At 43.4% G+C, this 24829-nt stretch overlaps 1 protein-coding gene and 3 non-coding genes across 4 annotated transcripts; all 4 read left to right on the forward strand.

The window, feature by feature from the left end:
• Positions 1-922: 922 nt before the first annotated feature.
• acsl3a (acyl-CoA synthetase long chain family member 3a) lies at positions 923-24758 on the forward strand. Its single transcript, XM_029516986.1, has 15 exons — positions 923-1039; positions 4684-5230; positions 6878-7055; positions 11065-11174; positions 11762-11900; positions 14565-14715; positions 15690-15813; positions 16290-16361; positions 19144-19283; positions 19384-19556; positions 20746-20820; positions 21624-21815; positions 22220-22334; positions 23709-23866; positions 23958-24758. The coding sequence occupies exons 2-15, from the start codon at positions 4856-4858 to the stop codon at positions 24113-24115; spliced, it is 2160 nt and encodes a 719-aa protein (XP_029372846.1). The 5' UTR covers positions 923-1039; positions 4684-4855; the 3' UTR covers positions 24116-24758.
• On the forward strand, positions 9446-9538 carry trnar-ucu (transfer RNA arginine (anticodon UCU)). The gene is made up of 2 exons: positions 9446-9482; positions 9503-9538. It is a non-coding gene; the product is annotated as a tRNA-Arg (tRNA).
• trnar-ucu (transfer RNA arginine (anticodon UCU)) lies at positions 9783-9874 on the forward strand. Its single transcript is given in 2 exon segments — positions 9783-9819; positions 9839-9874. It is a non-coding gene; the product is annotated as a tRNA-Arg (tRNA).
• trnar-ucu (transfer RNA arginine (anticodon UCU)) lies at positions 19779-19867 on the forward strand. The gene is given in 2 exon segments: positions 19779-19815; positions 19832-19867. It is a non-coding gene; the product is annotated as a tRNA-Arg (tRNA).
• Positions 24759-24829: the final 71 nt, after the last annotated feature.

Genomic DNA, 24829 nt, shown 5'->3' on the forward strand with positions numbered 1-24829 from the left:
ACAAAAACAACTATTACACACAGATTACATGAACGTGATTGCTGCTGTGCCCCAACATTGTACGGTGTCATGAACTTCACAGTTTTTACAGGTGGTGTAATTATTCATGAATGGTTTAAACTTTCAAACCAGCTCTAACTTTTCAGAAACACTTTCCTCCAGGAGAAATTTCGTTCGTTGCAAAAGTGGAAACAGCCAAATAAAAACAAAAGTAGTGCAAGTAATAAATATCAGGTGATTCCATCATTGTAATGTAGAGATGCATTCGGTATTCGGGATATTAAACATCATAATAAACACAAAGTACTTTTATCATCAGTGTTTCCGATTAAAGTCTCTCTCTCTTTCTGTCGCGTGCCTGCAGCCTCCCCCCGCTCTGTGTGACCGTCAGTAACCCGCGTGCAGTCACCTCGAGCCCGGCCCATAGCACGCGCCACCTCCGTGAGTCCAATCATAACGCAGAGAATGACCCCCCCTCAAAAAAAAAAAAAAAAAAATCGTCGTTCCCAAATCACTTCCGGCTTCTTCACATGAAAGCGCGAGCGCGTTATCACCGGCCAAATCTAATTCAGAGCCGGATGGATGAACTCGTGTCTCTGGAAGCTGCCGCTGCTTCTCCCGGAACCTGAGCCCCGGACCGAGCCCAGGACCGAGCCCCGGACTGACCTCCGGACTGACCCCCGGACCGACCCCCGGACCGACCTCCGAACTGACCCCCGGACCGTCCCCCGGACTGACCTCCGGACTGACCCCCGGACTGACCCCCGGACCGACCTCCGAACCGTACCCCGGACCGTACCCCGGACCGAGCTCCGGACTGACCTCCGGACCGTCCCTGGACCGACCCCGGACCGAGCCCCGGACTGACCCCCGGACCGTCCTCCGGACCGAGCTCCGGACTGACCTCCGGACCGACCCCGGACCGAGCCCCGGACTGACCTCTGGACTGACCCCCGGACCGTACCCCGGACCGTCCTCCGGACCGAGCTCCGGACTGACCTCCGGACCGACCCCGGACCGAGCCCTGGACCGTCCCCCGGTGAGTCTCCTCCTCCAGCTCAGGTGCAGGTTTTTTTTTCAGATGTGCGAGTTGCTGCGGCAGAATAAGAGAAGACTGATAGTTCCGGTCAAGAAGAAATGGTCGGAGCTGTTCGTTTTATTCGTTCACAGTTTTTATAATTTCTCTTTAAAGCGGATAAAATGAACTGATGTTTAAAGTGACAAGAGAAAACTGGAGATTACCGGGCTATTTTCTGCAGATGAGCCCATTGTTAAAGTTTTTCTTCTGGGAAAATATTTGTCAGTTAAATTTCACAGACGATCTCTTAAAGCAATAATTTTTTTTAAATAAATATACAAATCAGATAAATTCACGTTTGCAGCGATGAAAATCGCGTTTTAAATGTTTTATTTCGAAAGTCTGAACCGGAAATGATGTTGTCATTGCTGGTTGTCTGATGATTTAACTTCTGTGTCTTAATGAAAGATCACTTTTTAAAATATTACAATATTATTAAGTCCAAAATGTTATTTGACCCTTCTACATTATTGATCATTAAAATATACATTAAAAGCTTTTTTTTTAAAGTCAGGATGAGTGTTTAAGTATTTATGAACAGTATTTTTAAAGTCAGTAATGAACTTTTTAAACATCCTGTGACCTCTTTATCGTTATAGAATGCAGACAAATGGAGGCAGACTGAATTTTATTTACCGTCTAGAACTGAATAAGCCTCCAAAAGTTTTACAACTTGAAGCTGCTTTACATTATTTACAGAGATGAGGTTAACTGAGGTTAACAGAGATGACAAGATGCAAACAGAACACTTTATGGAAGTCTCCTTTATTAGAACGAGTCACGCAAGTTCATTGTGTAAACAGTTTTAATATCTCCGTCTGTTGTTAGGCAGACATTTGTTTTTCTCTTTGTACCTGTAATAGCTAAATGCAAATGACGGGTTCATAGCTGCTACTGCAACTGTTTCACTTCCAAATCAGGGGATTAAGATAGTTTGTGGTATAAAAACAGGAACAGGTTTGTGACTGGCAGGTTTGGCAGAATTTCACCATATATACACAATAAACACACAAAATCATAGAAAAGCTTCGGTCTGATCCACGTAATCCAACCAGTTGTGTTTTTGTGCTTTTATTCTCGGTGAAATCGCGCTTAAAACTCTTTAGTTGTTTTACACGCCTTTGAGTATGTCACTGTTCGAAACGTGTGTGCAAAAAGAAAAAATTGTTGTGCACCCACACATCCCCTACCCACACGCACAAACACCCCCACACATGCGCTTCCTCTGTGCACACGCACGCAGTCTGACCCCGTTCGGGACTGGAGCGTGTGTTGGTGCGTCGTCTCGCCACAATAGACGTGTTGAAGTTTCTGCAAGACTTCAGCCTGCCTGCTTAGCTGAGTGGGTGAAGGCACGATGACGTCGGCACACAAAAGACCCCATTCACACAATCTCTTGAGGAAGCAATGATTCCCTCACACACACACACAGACACACACACACACATACCAGCTCACCCCACCGCTACGTAGACCATGCCACAATATTTCTCAGTTAATCCAGAGTGGAGGCTGCCTGCAAAGGGCTTTCTTGTTGCTTAAAGCCCCCCCATAAGGCCGCTCCTTGTTTTGCACATTGTGGCTGTTTCTCATTGTTTAAGTTTAGAGATTAGAGCAGAGCCTGCCGTGCTGCTGTGGCGCAACCCAGGATCTTAACCTTTTGTTGACCCTTCTGCTGAGACAAGTCACGAAGCGTGTGCTTTGCTCTCTCTAAAAAAAAAAATCCCCCAGTCTGCTTCCTCTCTTTGGTTTATGGTCTGTCATGGGAGGGAGTGATGTGTGTCAACTCAAGATCTCAACATCAGAGTCTGTGTTCATCTATAATGTTTCTTATAGATGTTTGTTGTTTGTTGTTGTTGTTGTTTGTATAATGTTTCTCTGTTTCTGCCAATACACAAGTTCAGGCATCAGACTCGGCGTCACGTGTGAAAAATAGATTCAACTTATTGTTGACGCACAACCTAACATATTGTCTTGTGGATAGTGGAGAAATGTGTGGGTGAATACCAGTAAGAGTCCAACAAGCTGTTCATAGGACAGCTTGTTTTTTATTGGTTTTGCAAAGATTATGGAAAACTTAAATGGTTGGCATATTGAAAGCTGTTCCAGCCAAATTCTTGTTAAAGAGCAGCAGTGGAAGAAGCTGATGTCTGCCAGCAGCCTGCTCTGGATTCTTCTCCTCAGAGCCTGTTTGTTTGTTTATGTGAGCTGAACCAGAGTCTGCTCTGTGGCCTCTATTTCATCGACCTTAACTTTCTTCAAAAAAAAAAAAAAGAAAATAGATAACAAAAACTAACTAAAAGATGCAGCAAAACCAGCAAACAATCACTGGATAGATACTGCCCTGCTCCACAAAGGGTGGCGTTTCTGGGAAGCTGTGATGAAGGCAAGGCATCCTGCCCAGGAAACAAGACACCAGGCAGAACAACAGCACCGTCCACATCCCGCAGGGAACAGCTGCTGGTCGAGGAGAGTGCCCCTGGTAAAATCTTTGATTTATTTATGAGTCTCAAAGGGACACTTGAGGGACGAGGTGTGTGTCAGCTGGGCATTTTCAGGAGAGGAAGGACGTGGCGCTTCAGGGAAGCAAGTTGAGCTTCTTGTGTGAATAATGGATTACTGTTGCTAAAATAGATTGTTCAGAGTGTGTGTTTGTGTGTGTGTGCGTGTGTGACAGTTGATGGACTGACAACGTGGATTTGGCTCAAATGGCTAAATAAAAACTTTATTATCCAGAAGTCATGCAATATCTAAAACGACAAAGACCATCCTCAATTATGAAAGAATCACTTTGGCCAAATAATCATCATCATAGTAAGCCATAATGGCCGAAATGAATCTATGGTATCTCCTAATGGGATGGCACGCTCGTCTAATGCTGGAAAACCTAATTCATTAGAATTGCGGACATTTTGAAACACAGGAAAACGGTATGAAATGAGGTGAATGAGGATGGCGTGGCTAACACGAGCTGTTCCCTCTGTGTATTTGCCTGTTCTTCTCTTGGCTGGGTCCGTAGGTCAAGTAGCTTGGAGCCTGTCGCACACACACACATACACACACACACACACACACACACACACACACACACACACACCCTCATGCAGTAACCTCTACCACACCCTCTTCCACTTAATGTCATTTACATCTGTTGGAGATCTTTTTCCACTCCATCCTCCCGAATCTTTTATCCTGTCTATCTAATCTGTCTTCCTCCTCTTGCTTTCCTTTTTTTTTTATTTTTTTTTGGTACCTTCTTCAACTTTGATTCTCTGACAATAACAATACATGATATAGTGTTCAGAATCTCTGGGAAGCAAAGGGAGTAATTATAGCACAAAGCCCGTGTGGAGGTTGCACTGCTTTTTCCAATAACAAAAATTTAATTTCTGCTTTTTTGTGAGTTTCAGAGAAAGTGTGACTCATTTAGTAGTTTCAGTTTCAGATTGAGGCGAGTCTTGTGCTGTCATGCATATAGCATACAGCTCAGGACCATCATAAAGTACAGGAGCATTCTCATTCTGAAACTGGTTTTTAAAAAAAAAAAAAAGAAATCTCGTTTTATTGGTTGTCATAATGCCATGTTGATGACCTTTATTTTCCAGGGATATTGAGGTCAAGTGGATGCTTCTTTGCCACAGAGTGTGAGACAGGCTCCATAAAAGCCAGAGGGAACAAAGAAAAGTTGACCAACTGCAAAAGAAGGAGAAAAACTTTCTCTCACAACTCATCCTCGTCCTTACTTTTCATCTCCATTGTCGTCACGGCTTCACCAGGATGAGGCTGAAAGAGGACCTGAACCCCACATTGCTTCTCCTCTTTCGTCTCGTGGTGTGGTTCTACACCGTCGTCACCTTCCTGCCTTACCAGCTCTACACCTGGGCGTCCGTCAGTGTCGGGGACGTTTGCGGCTCAGAGGAAGAGCGAGCCAAGAAGGCGAAGGCCCGCTCGGTGCTTGGGTGTCCCGAGGGGCCCTACAGAGCGGTCGGTGCCACCAAGAGGCTGGTGACCTCGCTGCACCCGGGGGTGGACACCCTGGATAAGATGTTCGAATACGCCGCCACGAGGTTCCCCGACAGAGACTGCCTCGGCACGAGAGAGGTGATCAGCGAGGAGGACGAGCAACAGAACAATGGGAAGGTGTTTAAGAAGGTAAATGTCAGCAGAGACACGAGTCAAATGGAGAGCAGAGGCATTAACACCACAGAGAACACAGTCAGAGCAAAGCTATCGATAAATCTGCTACCTAATGTTTTGACATTTGTCTTTGAAGGTTGGTGAGATATCGCTGTGTGTAGTCGACCTAAGATTAAACTGTGTCACTCATCATGTATGTTCTATACTGATTTATTAGTATGTTTTGACTTCCAAGCTGTCTGCAGCTCAACCTGTTTGGCATAAATCCTCAAACATAAGATATGTAGCGACTTGAATTAGTTTGTATATTCTAATATGTGTCAGATAAGTGACAACTCACTGCGGATTTTGAGGTTTTTCGAACCACAGTAAACTGTGCTTGGACAGAAAGCTGAGGGGGGAGTGAGGGGTGGAGCTGAGCTGTTCTGTTTTCTATCCCTGTCAATCACAGAGTAGCGACACCCCAATGCATATAGTGCTTTATGGTCTATTTTCCCGTAAACAGGAGATAAGACTTGAAACAAGAGGCTGAAACTGTCAACTCATTGTGATAACATTTGCCAAGTTAACAAATCAAGCATAAAATTGGGCCATTTTCCGCTAGACTTCAATACAATCCGATCACTTTTTAAAACAAGTAGACTTGCCCAGTTATTTACTACACAGAATGCATATTGAAGACTCTTCAGTCTTCATTGGCTTCCAGTCAGTGATTAAGGAGTTTGTGCTGCAGCGTGTTTTAAACTCTTTGGACTGTTTTTTTTGTTTTTTTTGTTTTTTTTTTTATGAGATAAAGTCAGTTGAAAAGAGAATTACCTTTATTACAGAGTTTTTAAAAGGATTGAGGAATGAATGTGTTGTGACAGCATTTAAAGGACAGATTGTGTCGAAAATCAAAATCAGGTTGTGTAATGTCAAAATTCCTCACTTGAACTTGCAAGCCAACAACATTTATGATTATAATTGCTCACCCTTTTGACTGTGACTTTTTCCTTCATCCACTGTCTAATGGAGAAACTTCTCTCTCCAGGAAAATCTGTACAGTCATTGTTAATATTAACACTGACGGCTTGTTGCTCTCCCAGACACCCTTAAATTCCACTGACCTTAAAAAATACTCAGAGGAGACAGAGAGGAGAGGGAATGAAGACTGAACACTGAAACTGAAGAGGAGGAATCCAAGCTGCTTCAAATTAGTGTTGAAAGGAAGAAGCAGTCTACTATCAGACAGTTTTCAGCGTAAATTTTGCCCAAGAAAGACGCTTTGGGAGGGGGGGGGTATGTTTCCTCATACACATGGTGCTTGCACAGCTCTGTAAATTAGCCCCCCTTCTCACTAATCCCCCTCTAATCCATTTAAACCCCACTGTTGAAACACCGATTGCTGCAAGAGAACACGTCTCACCCTTTTAAGTCCTTTCTTTTGTGGCACCGTACGGTCATGACTGTGTCTGCACTCCCACTCCATCACCACTGAGAGTCAGTATAACGTTGCAAATGCAGCTGCAGGAAGCTGCTTCCTGTGTCGTCGCTGTGTTGAAGTGAAAATCCAGAGGTTTTTCTGATGATCATCATGAAATGTGGAGGCATTGGGAAGAGGAAGTAGTTCTGTTTACTTGGTTTGTAATTATATTAATGCTTCCTTCCTTCTCCCCCCTGCAGGTGGTGCTGGGTGAGTACTGCTGGCGCTCCTATCACGAGGTCTTCGCCGCAGCGTCCCAGCTGGGAAGCGGTCTGGCCTCGCTGGGTCAGCAGCCGAAGCACAACATCGCCATCTTCTGTGAGACACGAGCTGAGTGGATCATCGCTGCCCAGGCCTGCTTCATGTACAACTTCCCCTGTAAGTCTAGTGCGAGTGTGGACGCACAAAAGATGCACACAGAGAACTGAGAAGTGAATAATATTAACACCTCGTTAAAAATTTAGGTCACTTTTTATTCAGGTTAATTCTGTTGACAGAGCTTCACAGACCACTAAAGGAAAAATCATAACAACACAGAAAAACAAAAACACAAATAATAGAATTAATAAGATAAGAAGTGATAAAGATAGATTTGTTCAATACAACACAGTTACATAACATTACAACATTACTGTCCTCTGATCTCAGGTCCTCGGAGTATAAAAGCTGCTGTTTCAAACGTTTTTAACCTGCACTTTAGAGGAACAATTAATGGACTTGGACAAATTAAATCAAATTATATTTATATAGCAGCTAATCATCGTGTGCTCAGACTCCCGAGGTCTAATATCCGATGATATTGGTTTCTGAAGAAGGATGAGAAAATGGCACAGACATCCTCAATTAAGTTTACACGGCACGGCGGCTTCAAAGAAACATTTCTGCTTATCAGCCTCTTCCTCCCCATAAAACATCTCCCAAATGTGTGTGAATGAGGATGACTTATAGGCCGCTGTATGCGTGCGAGAAGATCAAAGCACCAGAAATAAACCAGCTTTAAATCAAACTCCAACGGCTTAGGAAAAAAAAACAAGGAGAGAAAAGAAATGTGACACAGAGGAAACAACAGAAAGAGAGAAAAAAGAGAAAACTGAGGAACTGGGTCCGCAACCCTGCATCTCCACACTGATACAGGCACAGGAGTTTATGGGACAGGGCTTAGTGACATCTCGTTTTTGCGTCACGGCTGTCCAATACTTCCTGTTCTGCTGCTGTGTGAGCGTGTGTGAACGAGGCCCATGACACCTCCAGCCGTGAGATCTAAACACAGATCAGGCTCCAGCTTTACACACACACACACACACACACACACACACACACAGAGGAGTCATTTTGATACGCAAAACACATTCACAAACGTCCGGGGGGTCCACTTAATAGTGAGGCATGAAAACTTTGTGAGGTATTCAGCGTTTTTCAGCGGCATCTCGAAGGCGTCCTTCTTCGCCTACACGCAGGAACATGTGATCCTTTGGGATGTTTATAAAAAAAAAAAAGTGAAAGTCCAAAACTCTAATTATGGGATTTACAACTGTTGCTCTTCATGTGACTCACATAGGGACAAGTGCAAAATTGCCAAACCAACATACAGTGAATATACAACAATACACACACCCACACACACCCACACACATGCACACATGCACACACACTAAGTGCTTGAGTTCACTGGGGGCCTTTGGCTGACTCCTTGATGCTTCTGTCAACATCAGATGCTCACGTAGACTCTCTCACCCCTCCCTCCTCTCCCTCTCGCTCCTCCTCCCTCGCGCCTTTTTCCTCCATCACTCTTTCCTAACCTTTAATCCCCCCCCCCCCTCCCCGCCACTGTTCTGTGAGGGAACGAAGAACAAATGAACAAAGATGCTTTATTAGCTTGTGCTTGTATGTATTTCTTCGCAGCGATGAAAGTTTAATGGGCATAAACTAAAGCACAGGGGAGAAAAATGAAGGGTCCTTCAACAACAATCAAGCGGATTTAATGGACTTTGAAGCACCGTTGTGTGTACTCGTGGTAAAGACTGTGCTCGTAGTAACAGAACATATTAAAGAGTAAATCAGCACAGAGTCCCTTTGGGCAGCAGCTGCCAACATATCCAACATTAGCATCACATGTGAAAAACATTCAGTTCGGCCGAACTTTTTCTGTTAAATATTTCAACTCTAAAACACCACTAATGGCCCGTGTAACACTAACCAGCTGTAACCAGCTCCTGTTCAATAATTCATGTGGATCCGTCTGTCTGAAGAAACAAGAAAAAGTGTTTGAGACTGACAGATTACATCATTTTACAGTTAGTTCATTACACCAGATGAACAAAGTAAAAACTTTATTTTCTGGTCCTAAAAAAAAAAAAAAAAACAGCCAGATTATCAGACGTCGCTGCATCTGTTTAAAATAAAAATATAATATGTACGAGAGTCTGAGTCACAACAAAGTGAAATGGATAGAAGGAGGAAAAACAGTGAATGAGAAGAAATGAGATACTTATGTAAGAGCAGAAGGGACGCTTTGACCCTTTTCTGCCTCAGCTTATGCACTGCAGCTATTAGCGTGGTAAAATGCATTCCCCAATCACAACCATCACAAATAAAGGCCTAACACTAAAAGGAAAATTGTCGGCACAGCCATACAAAGACACAGACACACACACACACACAGACACACGCACACACACACAAGGAAGAGGCATAAACTTTAGTTTGACAGTAAAAACATATCTTTCACATTAAATCTGCCCAGCAGATAAAATCTAAAATATATGCATGGCTCTGTGGCGCAACGGATAGCGCGTTGGACTTCTAGATTAAAAATGAAGGAAGAAATTCAAAGGTTGCGGGTTTGATTCCCGCCAGAGTCGAGCTTTATTCTAAATCATGAAATACGACAACATGCCGCCTGGTGTGTCAAACAATCCTCTGAAAGTGGATGTAGACTTTCGGTCTGTAGCCGATGCACAGCAGGCTTCACCCTGTGTTCTGCTGTTTTGAAGTCTATGGGAAAATGCATCGCCTTCTTTGAATTATTACTTCAGAAGACATTTTGTACAGAGGTTTTTGTCTCTGCTTCTAGTTTCAGAGTTATTACTCATAGAGCTTCTGTCTGGCTCTGTGGCGCAATGGATAGCGCGTTGGACTTCTAGACTAAGCTGGAGGAGGCAATTCAAAGGTTGTGGGTTCGAGTCCCACCAGAGTTGAGCTTTATTGGTTATCTAACAGGTACAAACCTGGTCCACCAGAATCATAGACTTTGTGAAAGTGTACGAAGGTTCTCGGTCTGTAAAGTGAAGCTGATGCTGAACATCATTAAGACTGCGTTCTCTAAAGTGATAATCGGCAGGTCAACTCCAGAGGTCAGTCAGATTGTTTCTGGGAAAGTTGACCATTTTGTTGATTTATTAGCTCAGTATATGTTTTCCTATCAGGATAGATTCTGGTCAGGTCGGATCAAACATTTAAAAAAGGTTATATAAATATTTTAAGTGATATCTGTAGGGGCCTTTAAACTAGTGAGCTGTTCATGAAATGTGATGCATTAGGATTCGGCTCAAGAGAGAAAGAAGTGCACAAAAGCCTCTTTCCTTTTTCAACAAGACAATAAGCACAAAATTTTGATGCCCATGAATGCAGTGTGATCAATCTGTAACATATCCACCATCAGATGAGGAAAAATGGTATTAAAACACCGACTCATACTGGCTGTAACGAGCACACATTCCAGCAGTCATTCATACATATGTACTCAGTCGTAGCACACACGCCCCCTCACATACCAGTACTGTCTATATCCCCAGAAGAGCGTTTATCAGGCAGTGAGAGCTAGTGTCCCAACAGTTCAGAGCCTCCGGCCAAGGCCTCAGGAGGTGCCGGGTGAAGTCATCATCGTGGGGCGGGCCAAGCCAGAAATGCTGAGCAATGTGCACAGCGTGCACGTAGTTAGTCCGTCTTCACATGTGAACCACGGCCTTGTTCTTTAAGTTGTGATATAAACTTAAAATATAAAATAATTTAGATTTTTTTCCATTCCTCCTCAAATGTTTTGATCGAGGGTCTGTTTACATCACCAGCAGGACTTCATTTATGAATTCTTCCCCCGGATTTGGCACAAACGTCCAGCTGATATTTTGGGTGCCCCCAAAAATATGGAGTCTTCGTGGAAAATAATTATTTCCCGTGTGCTTATTCATCCGCTTGATTAAGAGACAAACTTTGAACTCATTAAGAGAGAAAATGCTTTAACTGGGATCATTTTCACCTAAAAGCCTCTGAATCATTAATTCATTTTGATGTGCTCAGTCTTTACAGGAACTGTTACATTTTCATCTGTGAATTATTTGCTTTGTTACGTGACTGAATATTTCTAATTCAGATACTGTGTGTGTTGCAGTGGCCACCCTTTACTCCACTCTGGGAGGTCCCGCCATCGCTCATGGGCTGAACGAGACTCAGGTCACCCACATCATCACCAGCAGAGAGCTCCTGGAGACCAGACTCAAGGTGAAGATACACAAACAACGTGAACAGTGAACAAAACGGACCGTTTAATGTTTGCAGATGAAGCATTCCTGCACAAAATGTCACCACAGTCTAAAAATAAAACTTTCATGAGAGATATTTCCTTTCACCTCAGTCTATAAAGGTTGATAAATAAAAAGCAGTGAGCCCAGTGGTTCCAGACTTTGAAATATCACTTGAACAACAACACTGGCGCCACATCTAGACTGCTGTTATCCATCAGAGAGAATCCTAAACACTGGAGCAGAGCTGATCAAAGCGGAGGAAGAGAGCTGTGTGTCATCATAGATATATAGAAATAAAGACAAGCACACGTGCCGTATCCAAGGGGGCTTTTTTGGGCATTCAATCCCCGAAAACAAATGGAGCTCTGGCATTTCATCTGCCCTTTTCTCAAAGTGTGATAAACACAGCTTCCCTGCTCACTCTCACAAATCCCCTCTCAGACCAAACAGTGATGAGGAGGATGTTCGTGGGATTCCAGCGCACTTGACAGAGAAGGAATCTGGTTTTCATCTCGTATTAATGCATATGCAACACTTACATTTTTGTCTGTGTGTGTGCGTCAGGCTATTCTAATTGAAGTTCCAAGGCTGCAGCACATCATTGTATTGGATGACACACCAACCTCATGGCCCGGCTATCCGCGAGGGATCAGCGTCCACAACATGGCTGCTGTCCAGAAGCTGGGGGCCAGGCCTGAAAACGGTAAGCTCGTGTATTTTACTGATTTTTAATCTGCCTTGCGTCACCTGCTGTTCCCGCCCGAACACTGTGTCAGGTCCTGTCGCCCAGGAACATTGACAACAGTGAAAATGTATCCACAAAACCCTGAAGTTTCAAGGCCTTTCAAATAATTGTTAAACTCTTTGCCAAAAATGTAAAGTATAATCCTCAGGCTGCCCATTGGCCTGCATCCATCTGTTGGAGCCTTCGTTTTCTAGGAAAAGGAGGACAGATTTGTGTGTAGTTTTCGAAATGGAATGGTGTAGTCACACCTCTCAGTGATGCAACCTCTGAAGGGGAGACAGCTATGGTGACCTAAATGGTAAAACTCATCCATCACAAATTTCAGAGGCGAAAACTAAGAAACACGACTTAAAGTGAAGAAATATTGTAGGAGAGGGCCAAGCACAGAGCTCTGGGGGACACCTTGTGATAGACTTGTGAAGAGATGTGGCCGCTGATGCTGATGAACATGTGGATTGTGATTTTTGCCAGGAGAGGGCAGTACAGGTAGAGAGGAGATAAAGTGGAAAAAAAAAAAAAATTGTTATGGGTGATGGTTTTTTTAGGAGGAAGGTTGAGAATTTTTATTTTATATGCTGTGAAGTTAGACATTTAATTGGGAGATTTTAATAAATCACTCAGTTTTGGAGTCTGACTCAAGTGGCCATTTGAAGAACTGCAGCTTTTGCCACTTAAGCATTGACTTCCGCATTTTTCAGCCTCAGACTTTTTCAGCCCCAGCTGACTAAACCTCGTGTTTCATCAATGTGGTTTTGATGGCATTGCTTAAAACTTAGTAACAGATCTCTAGACGGGATGGTCATGTTGGGTTTTTCATGGAGGTCGGGGGGTTGGGTGGGGGCAGATTGGTATCAGTGCCATTAGGTCATGTGAATGAGGAAGTGCTGACATCTGTGCTCAATTAAAGTTTGATACGACGCTTATTCAGTTAGTGCATTGGATGGATCCACTCTACCCCCTCTCGCCTTTTACTATGGCCCCCTTGAACCGAATGACCCAAAACAAGAGAAGTTGGCAGCGTGGTGTGCCGATAAAGTGGGAAGGAAATAGGTTTCGGAGGGGAGGATGGAGCACTGGGATATCGAGGAGGGTCATGTTTACACATAATATTGTAAAACTTCGCATGACATCAGCTCTAAGAGAACACACTCCTACGTGTCTCACAGCCGAGTAAAAGGAAAGAGAAAGAAAAGACTCCAAGGTGCTTTAGGCTTCTTTCCTCTTCAACCTCTGTTTGGTTTTTCAGGGCCCGCTGTGCTCAGATGTCTTAGTTCTGCTTTTGCTCCACATGAGGCTAAACAGAGTGGAAAAAACAAAAGCAGTTTCTCATTTCCCACATGATGGGATCACTGCTGCTCAACCAGAACACCCCCAACATGTTTTCTTTCTCCCTTTAAACTGATTCAAACTTTACTTATTTATTCAGAAGGCACAGGACTCATCATTTCTTTCATTTCAAGCAACAGGAGCCATGACTTTTCTTGGTCTTGACTTTAGGTCTCAGTTGTTATCTACGTCACACAACGACAGCTGCAGGAATCACGGGAAAGAGGGACGTCATATTAGTGCTCTCCCTCAGGCCACAATAAGACCAGCTGTAGGTCTGCCTGAAAAAAAAACAAAAAAAACACCAAAATAAGGTAGTGTCATCTCCCAAGACAGTTTTTATAACCCTCTCAAACTGACAGTCTGACATATTTACAATCACATTTACAATCACATAGACGTCAGGTGAGAGACTTTTAATCACCATAAATTGAGGATTCACACAAATGTCAGACCTGCATTTAAACAGTAAAGGAGGCTGCAGTCAAGTAAAACTGTGAGGTAGTATTTAATACTAACAGTATTTGAATACACAGAGATACAGGCATTAAAACTATCGAGGCAAAAATCTGATTAAATTGAGTCTACATAAATGAAGTGGAAGTGCCAAATATGAGTTCACATTTTATACATTAAAAGGATTCTTTAGATGACAAATCTTTTTTTACACCAGTCATTTTTTCATTCTCTGTTACACTGATCATGAGGAAAACAGTAGAAATGCAGCGTTCATGCTCAAAGAAATCAACAAAGAATGTGATTGGAGTGCAGCATCCAGGCTGATGCTAAAAGCGGGAAAAAAGAGCGCCACCATTGAAGTTCTGATGAGAGCAAAATTAAATAGGAAAGGTAAAGAAGAACAAGAGATAAAGGAGAAGAAATCAGGAGGTAAGGATGGAGCGAGAGGAGGAAGGGGGGGGGGACAAACTCTCCATTGTGCCAAGAGGGGGCTGATTATTTAATGTCACAGCTGATTATTTTTCGTGTGTGCGGGTGAGCTTTTAAAAAATTCTGTGGAATTCAGTTAAGTATTTCTTTGGCCTCCGACACTCAGAGCTTCAGGCAACATTTATCCTACATAGACATAACAGAGGCTGTAACTTTTAGTCCAAGAAGGCGTCTGTGTGGTCAGCATGTAAACATGGGAACATTTTTGGATACAACCCTTAAGAGTTTAGTCTGTGATTTGTGTGTGTGTGATGAGATGATATATAAATACAACATGTACAAATCATGTCATGTTCAGCTCACACGTGTGCATGTGTATGTTGTGTGTTTTCTCTGTTCACATCACAGCTGCACAGCAGCGAGAGCAGCCGCTGCCTTCAGACATTGCAGTCATCATGTACACCAGCGGATCCACGGGCATACCGAAGGGCGTCATGATCTCCCATAGCAACATCATGGCCGGCATCGCCGGGATGGCTGAGCGGATACCTAATCTGTGGTAGGCGCCACAAGCTCACTGTCAAAATCTGAAATACCCTTTTTCCTTTTTCTTTAAGCTGTGGACTGGACATGCAGCACATTTTCAGAAAGTCTTTCTGATCGAGTTTATTTATACATGAATAACTTTTCTTCCAAGATTATCCGGTTTATAAGTTGGTTTTTGTCGCGATTTAAATATAAACGTTGACCTTTAGAGGTGCTTTATGCTAAGCTAACTAGCTACTTGCTGTAGCTTCCTATTTAACACACAGACATGAGACAGAGGTGTCTTCTCATGCAGCTCTCAGCAAGACCAGAAATAAGTGTTGACTACTGTTGAAGCTTTGATTTAGAGGAAATCCGGTGAGAAGTTAGTGTTGCAAAGATAATTATATACCACTCACAGTTATTTCTATCAGATCAGAGCAGACTGCCGTGTAATATAATGCAAAACATTTATGCCAAGGAGAGTCTCAAGAAGCTCTTTAAATTGTATTGAATTAGAACAGTGAGGACATTAATTCCCTCTTATCTGTTTCCAACTTCCCCCTCTACTCATCTCTGCCGACTCGGTTTCATCCCGTTGGCTTTAAGATCGTTTGATAGCAGCGTATTTCAATAAAAAACGAGACAAATCCCAAATGCACTTTTATATTAACGTCTCCGTCTTATGCTCCATGTCAGCTTAGCACGTGCGCAAGTAGTCAGCTGGCTGATACCACGGTACAACACAAGTATTTACATTAAAACGAAAACAGACGCTTCTCTCTAGGGAGGGAGGCAGGGGTGAGAGGAAATGCAGCGGAGAGGGAGTTAGTTGATTAAAAGTAGACGGGGGGGGGCGGCTTCAAGGAAGGGAGGCAGGGTTAGAAGGATGGAGGTCAGGGGGGTTATGATTTTACCATCTAAGTCAGTTTTCTTGTTGACCGTGTGAACCTCCCTCGTTACGTACTGCCCAGAATTGCAAACGTGTTCCTGTATTTGTGATCACAGCGAGGAGGACACCTACATCGGCTACCTGCCTCTGGCCCACGTGCTGGAGCTAAGCGCAGAGCTCGTGTGCATTTCCCACGGCTGCAGGATCGGCTACTCCTCACCTCAGACGCTCGCTGACCAGGTGAAGTAAGACAAAAGAAAAAGCACTGCTCATGTCAGGTCAAAACTCAAGTGCACAAAACAGGACGGAACAGCTAGTCCGGCTCTCTCCTGAAGATACAGTTGTGTCTAAAGCTCACATCTGTCCGCTATACAGGACATAAATCCCTGTCAAATAATATTCATTATATTATATTGAATGTTTCAATACAGTCGACATAGGCAGGTCATGTATCGTTAAAATGTGAGCACAGGTTAAGAGCTTTTAATAAGCAGCCTCCATTAGTGTTCTATAGACTGTTCAGTGGATTGTAAGTCAAACCTTCACAGTTTAATTTTAGTGGGGGAGCATTTGTCATGTAGCAGCGTAATAGTGCGTCTCACTATCAGTCCTTGCGGTTGACGTCAGCGATTTAACCAAGAAGCTCCAACTGTGATGTGTGCAGTCGTTGTGGTGTTGTCACTTCTTTTCTTTTTTTTTTTTTTTCCCACCCACAGTCAACTAAGATAAAGAAAGGAAGCAAGGGAGACACCAGTGTCCTGCAGCCCACCCTGATGGCGGCTGTTCCGGTACATCACACACAGTACGCAACACAGTATACTGCCTGAGACCACTTAACATTCAGACCATCCCCCTCAGTGAGTCACTGTGTGTTTCCAACTTAGCTCGATCTTGGCCTTGAATGGACGCAGCAGAGATTTCCACTCTGTCTTTGTTCGTAGTCCAGCAATGGAGAAGCAGTGACAGAGTCCAGCAGGCCTGCATCTTCTATCTCTGGACCGACTGTGACGTAAATGCTCCTTACCTCCTATCGCCAGTAACGCTCTCTCAGATAGGCTGGAATTAAAATGGGATGTCGTGAGGTTGGCAGGTCCCGAGGTATATTTTATAGATGAATCCATCTCAGCAGTGATGAGCGAGAGTTCCACTCTGCTTAAATGCTTTATTAGTTTCAGAGGGAGTTTACAGTTTGAGGAAATGAAACGTAGAGCAAGCAGTGTGAGCTGAAAAGTGAACGTTTGAGTGTTTCCAAGAATTTGACCTGGTGGGGCGCCCACATAACCTGAACTAAAGGTTGTGCTCGAATACACGAGGGCTGAATCTGCCTTAAATCATTTTCCCTCTCAGAAGAATCCATCAGTTGGCTGTATGTGTGAAAGTCTGTTTGATCATTTTAGTGTCTTTGATTGTTTTTGAATTGCAACGCAATGACTTCGGATCAGTCTCATTTCTGCTTTGAGATGACACAGCAGGAGACCAGGCAAAAAATGATTGTGTTCACTCCCAGGTGTTTGTGTGTTTACATCGATGCTGATCAGAGCCAGGTGAATGATGAATAATAATCTACTGCAGAGACATTTGGGCTTACAACATTGTCCCTTGCTGACAAAATGCCAATGTTATTGGTTCTTCTGCAGGTTTTTTAAGGTTCGAGTTATAATACAGCAGCTGGCCATAATAATTTTCACTATTTTCAGCTGAGAAATTCAGATTCTGCTGAGATGATGCTGATTATTATTTATTTATTTGTTTTTTTTTTCTTTATTGAAACAATTGTTGGACGATGACACAAACCTCTTAAGACTATTGCCCATGTTAGCCAGATTGTTGAAGATCTTGTTCGAGGCTGTCCGGCCTCGCTGCTGTATTCTCTCCTTCTCTCACAACATGACCCCCCCCCACCCCCCCTCATCTCCCAGTGGTCATAGTGTAAAGGTCAGAGGGCCCCAGTGTCTGGAACCATTCACAGCTGTAAACAGAACGTGAGAAAGCCCCATGTGGTTATCCCCACGACACACACACACACGCACACATGCACACCAACACGCATACAAATTGTTTGCTGTGATATGACAACTGGCTGCCGCATGAATCCTGTGTCCACTTCCTCTCTCACTGCATTCGCACACACACAGACACACACAGGGACCAGCTGGTTCTTATTGTTTTTTGTTCTTTGTGCTCTTTTCCCCATTTAACTACGAGTCCAACTTTTGATGACACACTGCTGATTTGGATGATGAAAAATTCTTGATGTGTCTGTTTCAGCCAACTTCCCTGCGCCCCCCCCCCCCCCCCACCTCCCACCCCCCTTTGACAGCAGGAAACTCCAAAAAAAACAAAAAAAAAACAAGTGAAGTTATGCATACAGTATAACTGGGATGACACCGAGGAACAAAATAACACCAATGGCTTTGATTTATGCTTCTGCCCAAAGGCAACAATTTAAACCATCTGAAAACCGTTCACTCAAAATCTGCTCTATATGTGTAGAAAGTTTCTGTATTGTCAGTCGTTTCTGCCTGAGTCTACAACTTTGCAGAACTTTTTACCAGCTTGGAGGTAAAAAAAATAAAATTAAAAATCATATGTTCAACCACAAACACCAGAGCGCTCTGAGCTTTGGTATAATATCTGACGTGACGGATCACAGTTTGCACAGCAGGACGCAGCTCACTCTTCCTCCACCGTCTGTGTGTGTGTGTCTGTGGTGATGTTGCTCATTGCAGTTGTGTGTTGTCAGTCTGAACAGAGTCAATTGGCTTTTGTTATCAGATTTAGCTGCGTTAAAAAAAAAAACTGCATGTACCTGCTGATTTATGTGGAAAAGGGATAATACAGATCCATCATCCAGGCCACTGTCTGAAATGGATTTAGACACATTGATAAACCTTTTGTTTGGTGATTGTGTGCCATTCAGCTTCCTTATTAACGACGGATGCACCATTTTTTTACCATTCGTCTTCCTTATCATTTCTGCCATGATTGTATTTACTCTTTCATGTTGAAGAAGCTGACTCTAGTTCTGTGTTTTCATTTTTTATAATTTTTTTTTTTTTTTTTTAATCTGTGTGGATTCCATTCGTTTCCCTCTGGTTTTGTAGGTCACTTGTTGTGAGTAATCCACTGGGGGAGTCTTGCTGTTATGCAACCAGACTTAAGGACACATATGTGTTCCACATTGTACTGGACTTGGTGTATCAAGACACAATTGTCCTGTCCTCTAAACATTCTGTGGCCCAATTAAATCTGACATTTTGTGATTCTTTTTGCACACTTACATACATATATAATAATAAAGTAATCATAAGTGTCCTGCGGTAAGTTTTTATCATTCCCATGAAAATATAGCGACACAAAAAGGCCCTAAATATAAAATATGTAAAATATCCAACTACTGTCACCGCTCCGGCTGTGATGGTACTTCCTCATATCCGTCAGATTTGTATGTTTTCACCAAAATAAAAAACTGCTAAATTTTTGCCTCACCAGTTTTGGGTTTAACTTCAGTGTCATTGTCTCTCTCTCTCGGTCTCACCTTTGTTCCCGTCGACCCTCCTCTGTTTCCAGGAGATCATGGATCGTATCTATAAGAACGTGATGACCAAAGTGGAGGAGATGAACTGCCTCCAGCGAACGCTCTTCACTCTAGCGTACAACTACAAGTTGGAGCAGTTCACCAAAGGACACAGCACTCCTCTGTGCGACAGGTGTGTAGAGAGCAGATACAGGCGACTATTCATTTTTTTATATGCTCCTACCTGCTCGTCCTCCAACATCCTCCCTCCCTCCACCCATCCATCCATCCAGGCTGGTGTTCAGGAAAGTTCGCTCCCTGCTGGGGGGTCGGACACGAGTCCTGCTGTCTGGAGGAGCGCCGCTCTCTGCAGCCACGCAGCGCTTCATGAACGTGTGTTTCTGCTGCCCGGTGGGTCAGGGATACGGCCTGACGGAGACCTGTGGAGCTGGAACCATCAGCGAGTGTGAGGAGCAGACAGTCAGACAGTATCACACACTTACAAGACTGCAAACATTGTATACATGTAAACTTTCTATATATGTAGAAATAAATAACACAATCATGACACTTAAATTTGACTCTGAGCTTCCAACACTGTAGGTCAGGTGATTTTACAATCTCAGTACATTAGCAGCTTATCAAACCCGCTCTAGAATGATCTACTGCAGTTTAAATGCGTGCATGTGGCTCTGTGGCGCAACGGATAGCGCATTGGACTTCTAGATTACTGCGGAAGGCATTCAAAGGTTGTGGGTTCGAGTCCCACCAGAGTCGAGATTTATTATTCATCATCTAAATACGGCATAAATTACCTGATTTATCAAACCGCCCACTCAGAATTTATGGTCTCGATACAACATGGTGTTCTTTTTTTATTATCTAATTAGAAATCATAATTTGACAAAGAAACACAACCGGACAACGTAATAAGAAATTAAAATATACAATATATAATGATGTGTAGTCTGTTATGTACGTGTGCAGTATAAATTAAATCGTCCCAAAAGTAACACACTCCACCAGATAAAGATGAATTCACTGGAATCATATCATAATACTGAGTCATTACAGGAAGTGTCAATAACAACAACAACGACAAAAAGAGAATTTCCACAAGAGGACTTTTGGGGGGTTTAGAGCGGGCATGGGAATATGGATTGGAGGAAAATAATAAGAAGATATATGGTGCGTGGGTTCTGGAGGAGGGAGTCGGTTATCTGAAAAAGAGGATGCACTTGTGGGGAAAAATCAACACAGACAGCAAGTCATTGTACTCTGAAGAGCCAGGCATCCTGTTGCGAAACTCTGAAAATTTATGCTCGCATTGTAAAATAAATACGAATGCAGAGAATCCATACACGCTTTTTCACACTCATGGAAGTCATTTTTGTGCCCATATTTCATATCTGGTCGCTTTCCGACACATTTATCAAATAATCCCTCCAGCCGTTTTCCCAGGCAGACGAAAAACCCAACAGAGTGGCTCGCTGCCCGGCTCTCTGCTGCGGTCATTTGAGCCAGGAAAACACTGTTTTGTAGACGCTCCTTTGGGATGGGGTTTCCATGGCGAGGGAACAAGTGAGGTCACGTTGCTATGGTAATAAATGTCATGCACTGATGCTGGTGTGCTGATCATGTGTTGTCTCTTCCAGTGTGGGATTACAGCACTGGGAGAGTGGGAGGGCCGCTCGTTTGCTGTGAAATAAAGCTCAAAGACTGGGTGGAGGGTGAGTGAGACACACACACACACACGATGAAACACACCATGATTCACGGGGACATTCATCCTTGCCGCTTTCCTATCCTGTGAGTCATCTCACTGTGGGGCAGTAGAGATGCTTGTCTTCCAATCAGATGGTCAGCGTTTCGTTACCCTGGTTCGTCGGTCTACACGTCGAAGGGTTCCCGAGCAAAACACCAGACTGACTGGCCATCATCGCTTTTCCTCCTGTCATTTCTATTTATCTGTTCACATTATGTTTTACTATTAATGCCTTTTCTGCTGCTTACTGCACAAAGCACATTAAATAGCAGCAACACGATTTGTTTTGTTTTACGTCGACGGCGTGAGGCACGTGAGGAACGACACTTCCGTCCGTCACGTACCTGTGTGGAAAACTGGACGTTTTTTCACATGAAATACTTTTCCTGCATTTACTACATTAGTTTCCACATCGCTCAGCCGGCCAGATAGTGTCAGAGATCACTGTAGCTGCTTCATAACCTTGTAAGGGAAGCATGCCACTTTTCTCTCCGGTCCTGTATAACTTCCATCTTTTTTTATGTCAGGCACCATAAGTCAATTTTATTGCTCTCTGTGAAATCTTGATACTTATCAAGTTGATTTTATTGCCTGCTCGGCTCGTAGAGCAGGAAAAGGAATTTAGAGTAAACATGCTGTCAGGTCTTTATCAGCCAAAAAAATATATATATATATTCTGCAAGTAACAGGAAGATTGGATGTTTTATTTTTATTGCATCTTTCATTAGTTTTTCCTTCCACTGATGTAAGAGTCTCTCCTGCGTTCAGGTGGTTACAGGAGCACAGATGAGCCACATCCTCGAGGAGAGATTCTGGTTGGTGGGCCAAATGTGACCATGGGATACTACAAGGTCGAGGCTAAAAACCAAGAGGACTTTTTTGTGGATGAGAACGGGCAGCGGTGGTTCCGCACGGGAGACATCGGGGAGTTTCACCAAGATGGGTGTCTCAAGATAATCGGTGAGGAGAGTTGTTCAGATGAGGCTCTGGTGGGTGCAGAGAGAAAAAGCTGGATGAGATACCGCAACATTTAAAAGTACAAATTCCCAACACACTGCCCCACATTCCTGGACTTTATCCAGGCAACCACTGTGCTCAAATTCCATTTATCAATCTGACAGGAAACTGTTTCACAAATTTAGATTTTCCCTCATTTCTCAAAATCACTTCACATTCCTGTTTACTTCAGTCGGCCAACTTATTTATCTAGATGGCACCTGTCAGATATTCAGAGTTCAGTGGAAAATGGATCCATCCCTCAGCTGTCATCCCGTCTTTTTTATTTATTTTTTTATTTTTTAATTTTTTTAAAAATATGCACACTCATAGACAGACATGCATGTCCCTGTGGTGTTTTTTTTCAGACCGTAAAAAAGATTTGGTAAAGCTGCAGGCAGGAGAGTACGTCTCCCTCGGGAAGGTGGAGGCCATGTTGAAGAACTGCCCGCTGGTGGACAACATCTGCGCCTACGCTAACAGGTGTGTATCCGAACAAGCTGAGGCGTGCGTCAAACTCCGCGTCATGACATCCAGCTGGATGTTTTTAATGTCTCCCACCTGGAAGCAGCTGCAGGTATGACAAACTATGATTTTGGCTTCCAGTGATTACCGAGCCCCATTCTGTTTCTCAACAAAATCCAGCCACACATTCACTTCCTGGGTACATATCGGTATGTTTGGTATGTACGTAGATAGGAGTGGTCTGATGTACACAAGCACACAGTGTGTGTCTGTGTGTGTTAGGCTGCTCACATGTTGTAAGAGAAATCCTGTAATAAATCTGGGACTGTACTCTTATTTTTTTTTTTTTCTATTCTATATAAACTTTAAGTAGAGAAAAGTTAAATAAATGTTCAATAATTCTGATCTCTGTATTGATCAAAATAATAATCATAAAATTAGTCTGATCAGCCGAAGTCTTTTGGCCATTTAGAGCAGCAAGTCTAAAACCGGCCTTTCACAGCAGAGAAATTTCAGGGGAAAGCTTCGGCTGCTCTTACAGTAATTATTACATAACCGCTGTGCTTCTGATGAAGTGTTGGCGTAGAATTGTGTTTTGTGCGAGATGAGAAGCAGCCATGAAATGTTTTCACTTGTCCAAAACTTTCTACAGTCAGCAGACGTTTTAGGAGGAAAAAAAAAATCAAGTGAAACCATTTAGGTCACAAATGAATAAATAACATCTGTTCTCAGTGAGAAGAACTAAAGACCTTTTAAGTGTTCAACACAAATACAGAAAACGGGTTTTACTGATCTACAGGTTCCAGCAAAAGCAGAGGAGGACGCAGACACACAAAGCTTAAGTTATGTGTGAATATCTGTGAAGGTGTTTGCTAACACATGAGCTGCATCAAATCTACTGCAGGAGATACTCTGACTGTACAAGTGGCTCACACAAATAACCCAAAGTATCATGGCCACGCGATAATATTATCTAATTTCAACATAACGTCAACGGATGATCACAGCTTCTACGTCGCTCTTGGTTTCCATCACAGCTTAGTTTAAACATGCCGCCGGTGCCTGCTGCTCCATTTGAGACCACAGAAAGAAGTTCACAGTGAAAAACAAACATGTTTGGCCTTTTCTGAACAATGTTCTTCTCCTCCCAGCGTTTACTTGGTTCTGTGTCATAGTTGAACAGTTACTGTTGGAGGTCGCGACCTGTTCTCGCTCTCTGCAGTCATTCTGCATGTCCTTACAAGGCTAAACATCGAACTTGGCTTTCTCTTGTTCGTGCTCCCATCACCTTATTCAGCCGAAATTTGTCATGCTACAGACCAGTTTCCCTCCCTTTCTAACTTCGTCTTTCACTTTGACGTCCCTCCTCCTCTCGCCTTTGCCGCCCTGCAGCGATGAGACGTATGTGATTGGCTTTGTGGTGCCCAATCAGAAGCACCTTCTGGCTCTGGCCGACCAGTACGGTATCCAAGGCTCATGGGAGGAGCTGTGCAACACCGAGGCCGTGGAGGAGCTGGTCCTCAAGGTCCTCACGGAGGCTGCGCTGGCAGGTAAGTGACACTCAAAGCGTCGCTTGGCGGCTGAGTGGCACATTGGAGAGAAATGCTTAACAAGCCTCTTGTCATTTCACCTCCACTGCAGCCCAGCTGGAGCGCTTTGAGATTCCTCGCAAGATCTGCCTGAGCCCAGAGCCCTGGACCCCCGAGACCGGATTAGTGACTGACGCCTTCAAGCTAAAACGCAAGGAGCTGAAAACACATTACCAGGAAGACATTGAGCGAATGTATGGTGGGAAATGACAGCGAGAACCAGCACATCATTGTTACCTCTTATCTCTGACCAACACCAGACTCAGATACACCCTCAGTCACTGCCCCCTTAATTAAAAGAGACACAGCGACATAAATCTGTGGTAATCTATAGTTGGAAAGTTGCTGCAGTTTGCCCCTTTTACTTTGCGCATTTGAACCATTTGTACTGCGGAGGTCGTTTAATTTGCTTGAATTTGTAACTGAAGTCAAGCTGGAAAAAAAACAACTGTTCACTGCTGCCTTTTCCTCTTTCTCCATCCAGGTGTATGACCTCTCTTTTCCAGATGTGAGTTATGAAACAGATGTTTAATCTGTTGAATTCTTGAGTGCGGACCGGTTTGTTGCCTTGCTTCTTTGAAGCTCGATCGGTTGTGTTGATCTCAAACTGTTTTGCTCTTCTCCTGCAGGCCAGGAGACAGTTAACTCCTGTTTTTTTTCCTTCTTTTTCCTGAATATGTTTTTGAGTTCCGTCAGTGGTTTATTTTTCCTGCCACCCACAGTCAGACGCTCACAGGACGTCTCTCCCATCAGCACATCTTGATACCAAAAGCACAAAGTCATTTCAGGGCAAATGAGAGCAAGTTGGTTTAAAAAAAAAAAAAAAAAAAAGAATATTTCTTTTTCCATTCAAGCAAAATGGCAAAAAAAAGAATTGCACCAAATAGGCTGTACAAAGTACAAAGTAAACAAAAAACAAGATGC

The sequence above is a fragment of the Echeneis naucrates genome, chromosome 13, assembly GCF_900963305.1.
Source record: "Echeneis naucrates chromosome 13, fEcheNa1.1, whole genome shotgun sequence".
Lineage (NCBI taxonomy): Eukaryota > Metazoa > Chordata > Actinopteri > Carangiformes > Echeneidae > Echeneis > Echeneis naucrates.

Coding starts and splice junctions, on each gene's coding strand:
- acsl3a (XM_029516986.1), top strand. CDS start 4,856: ATGAGGCTGAAAGAGGACCTGAACCCCACATTGCTTCTCCTCTTTCGT. Junction 7,056..11,064: donor CTTCATGTACAACTTCCCCT/GTAAGTCTAGTG, acceptor TGTGTGTTGCAG/TGGCCACCCTTTACTCCACT. Junction 16,362..19,143: donor CCCTGATGGCGGCTGTTCCG/GTACATCACACA, acceptor CTCTGTTTCCAG/GAGATCATGGATCGTATCTA.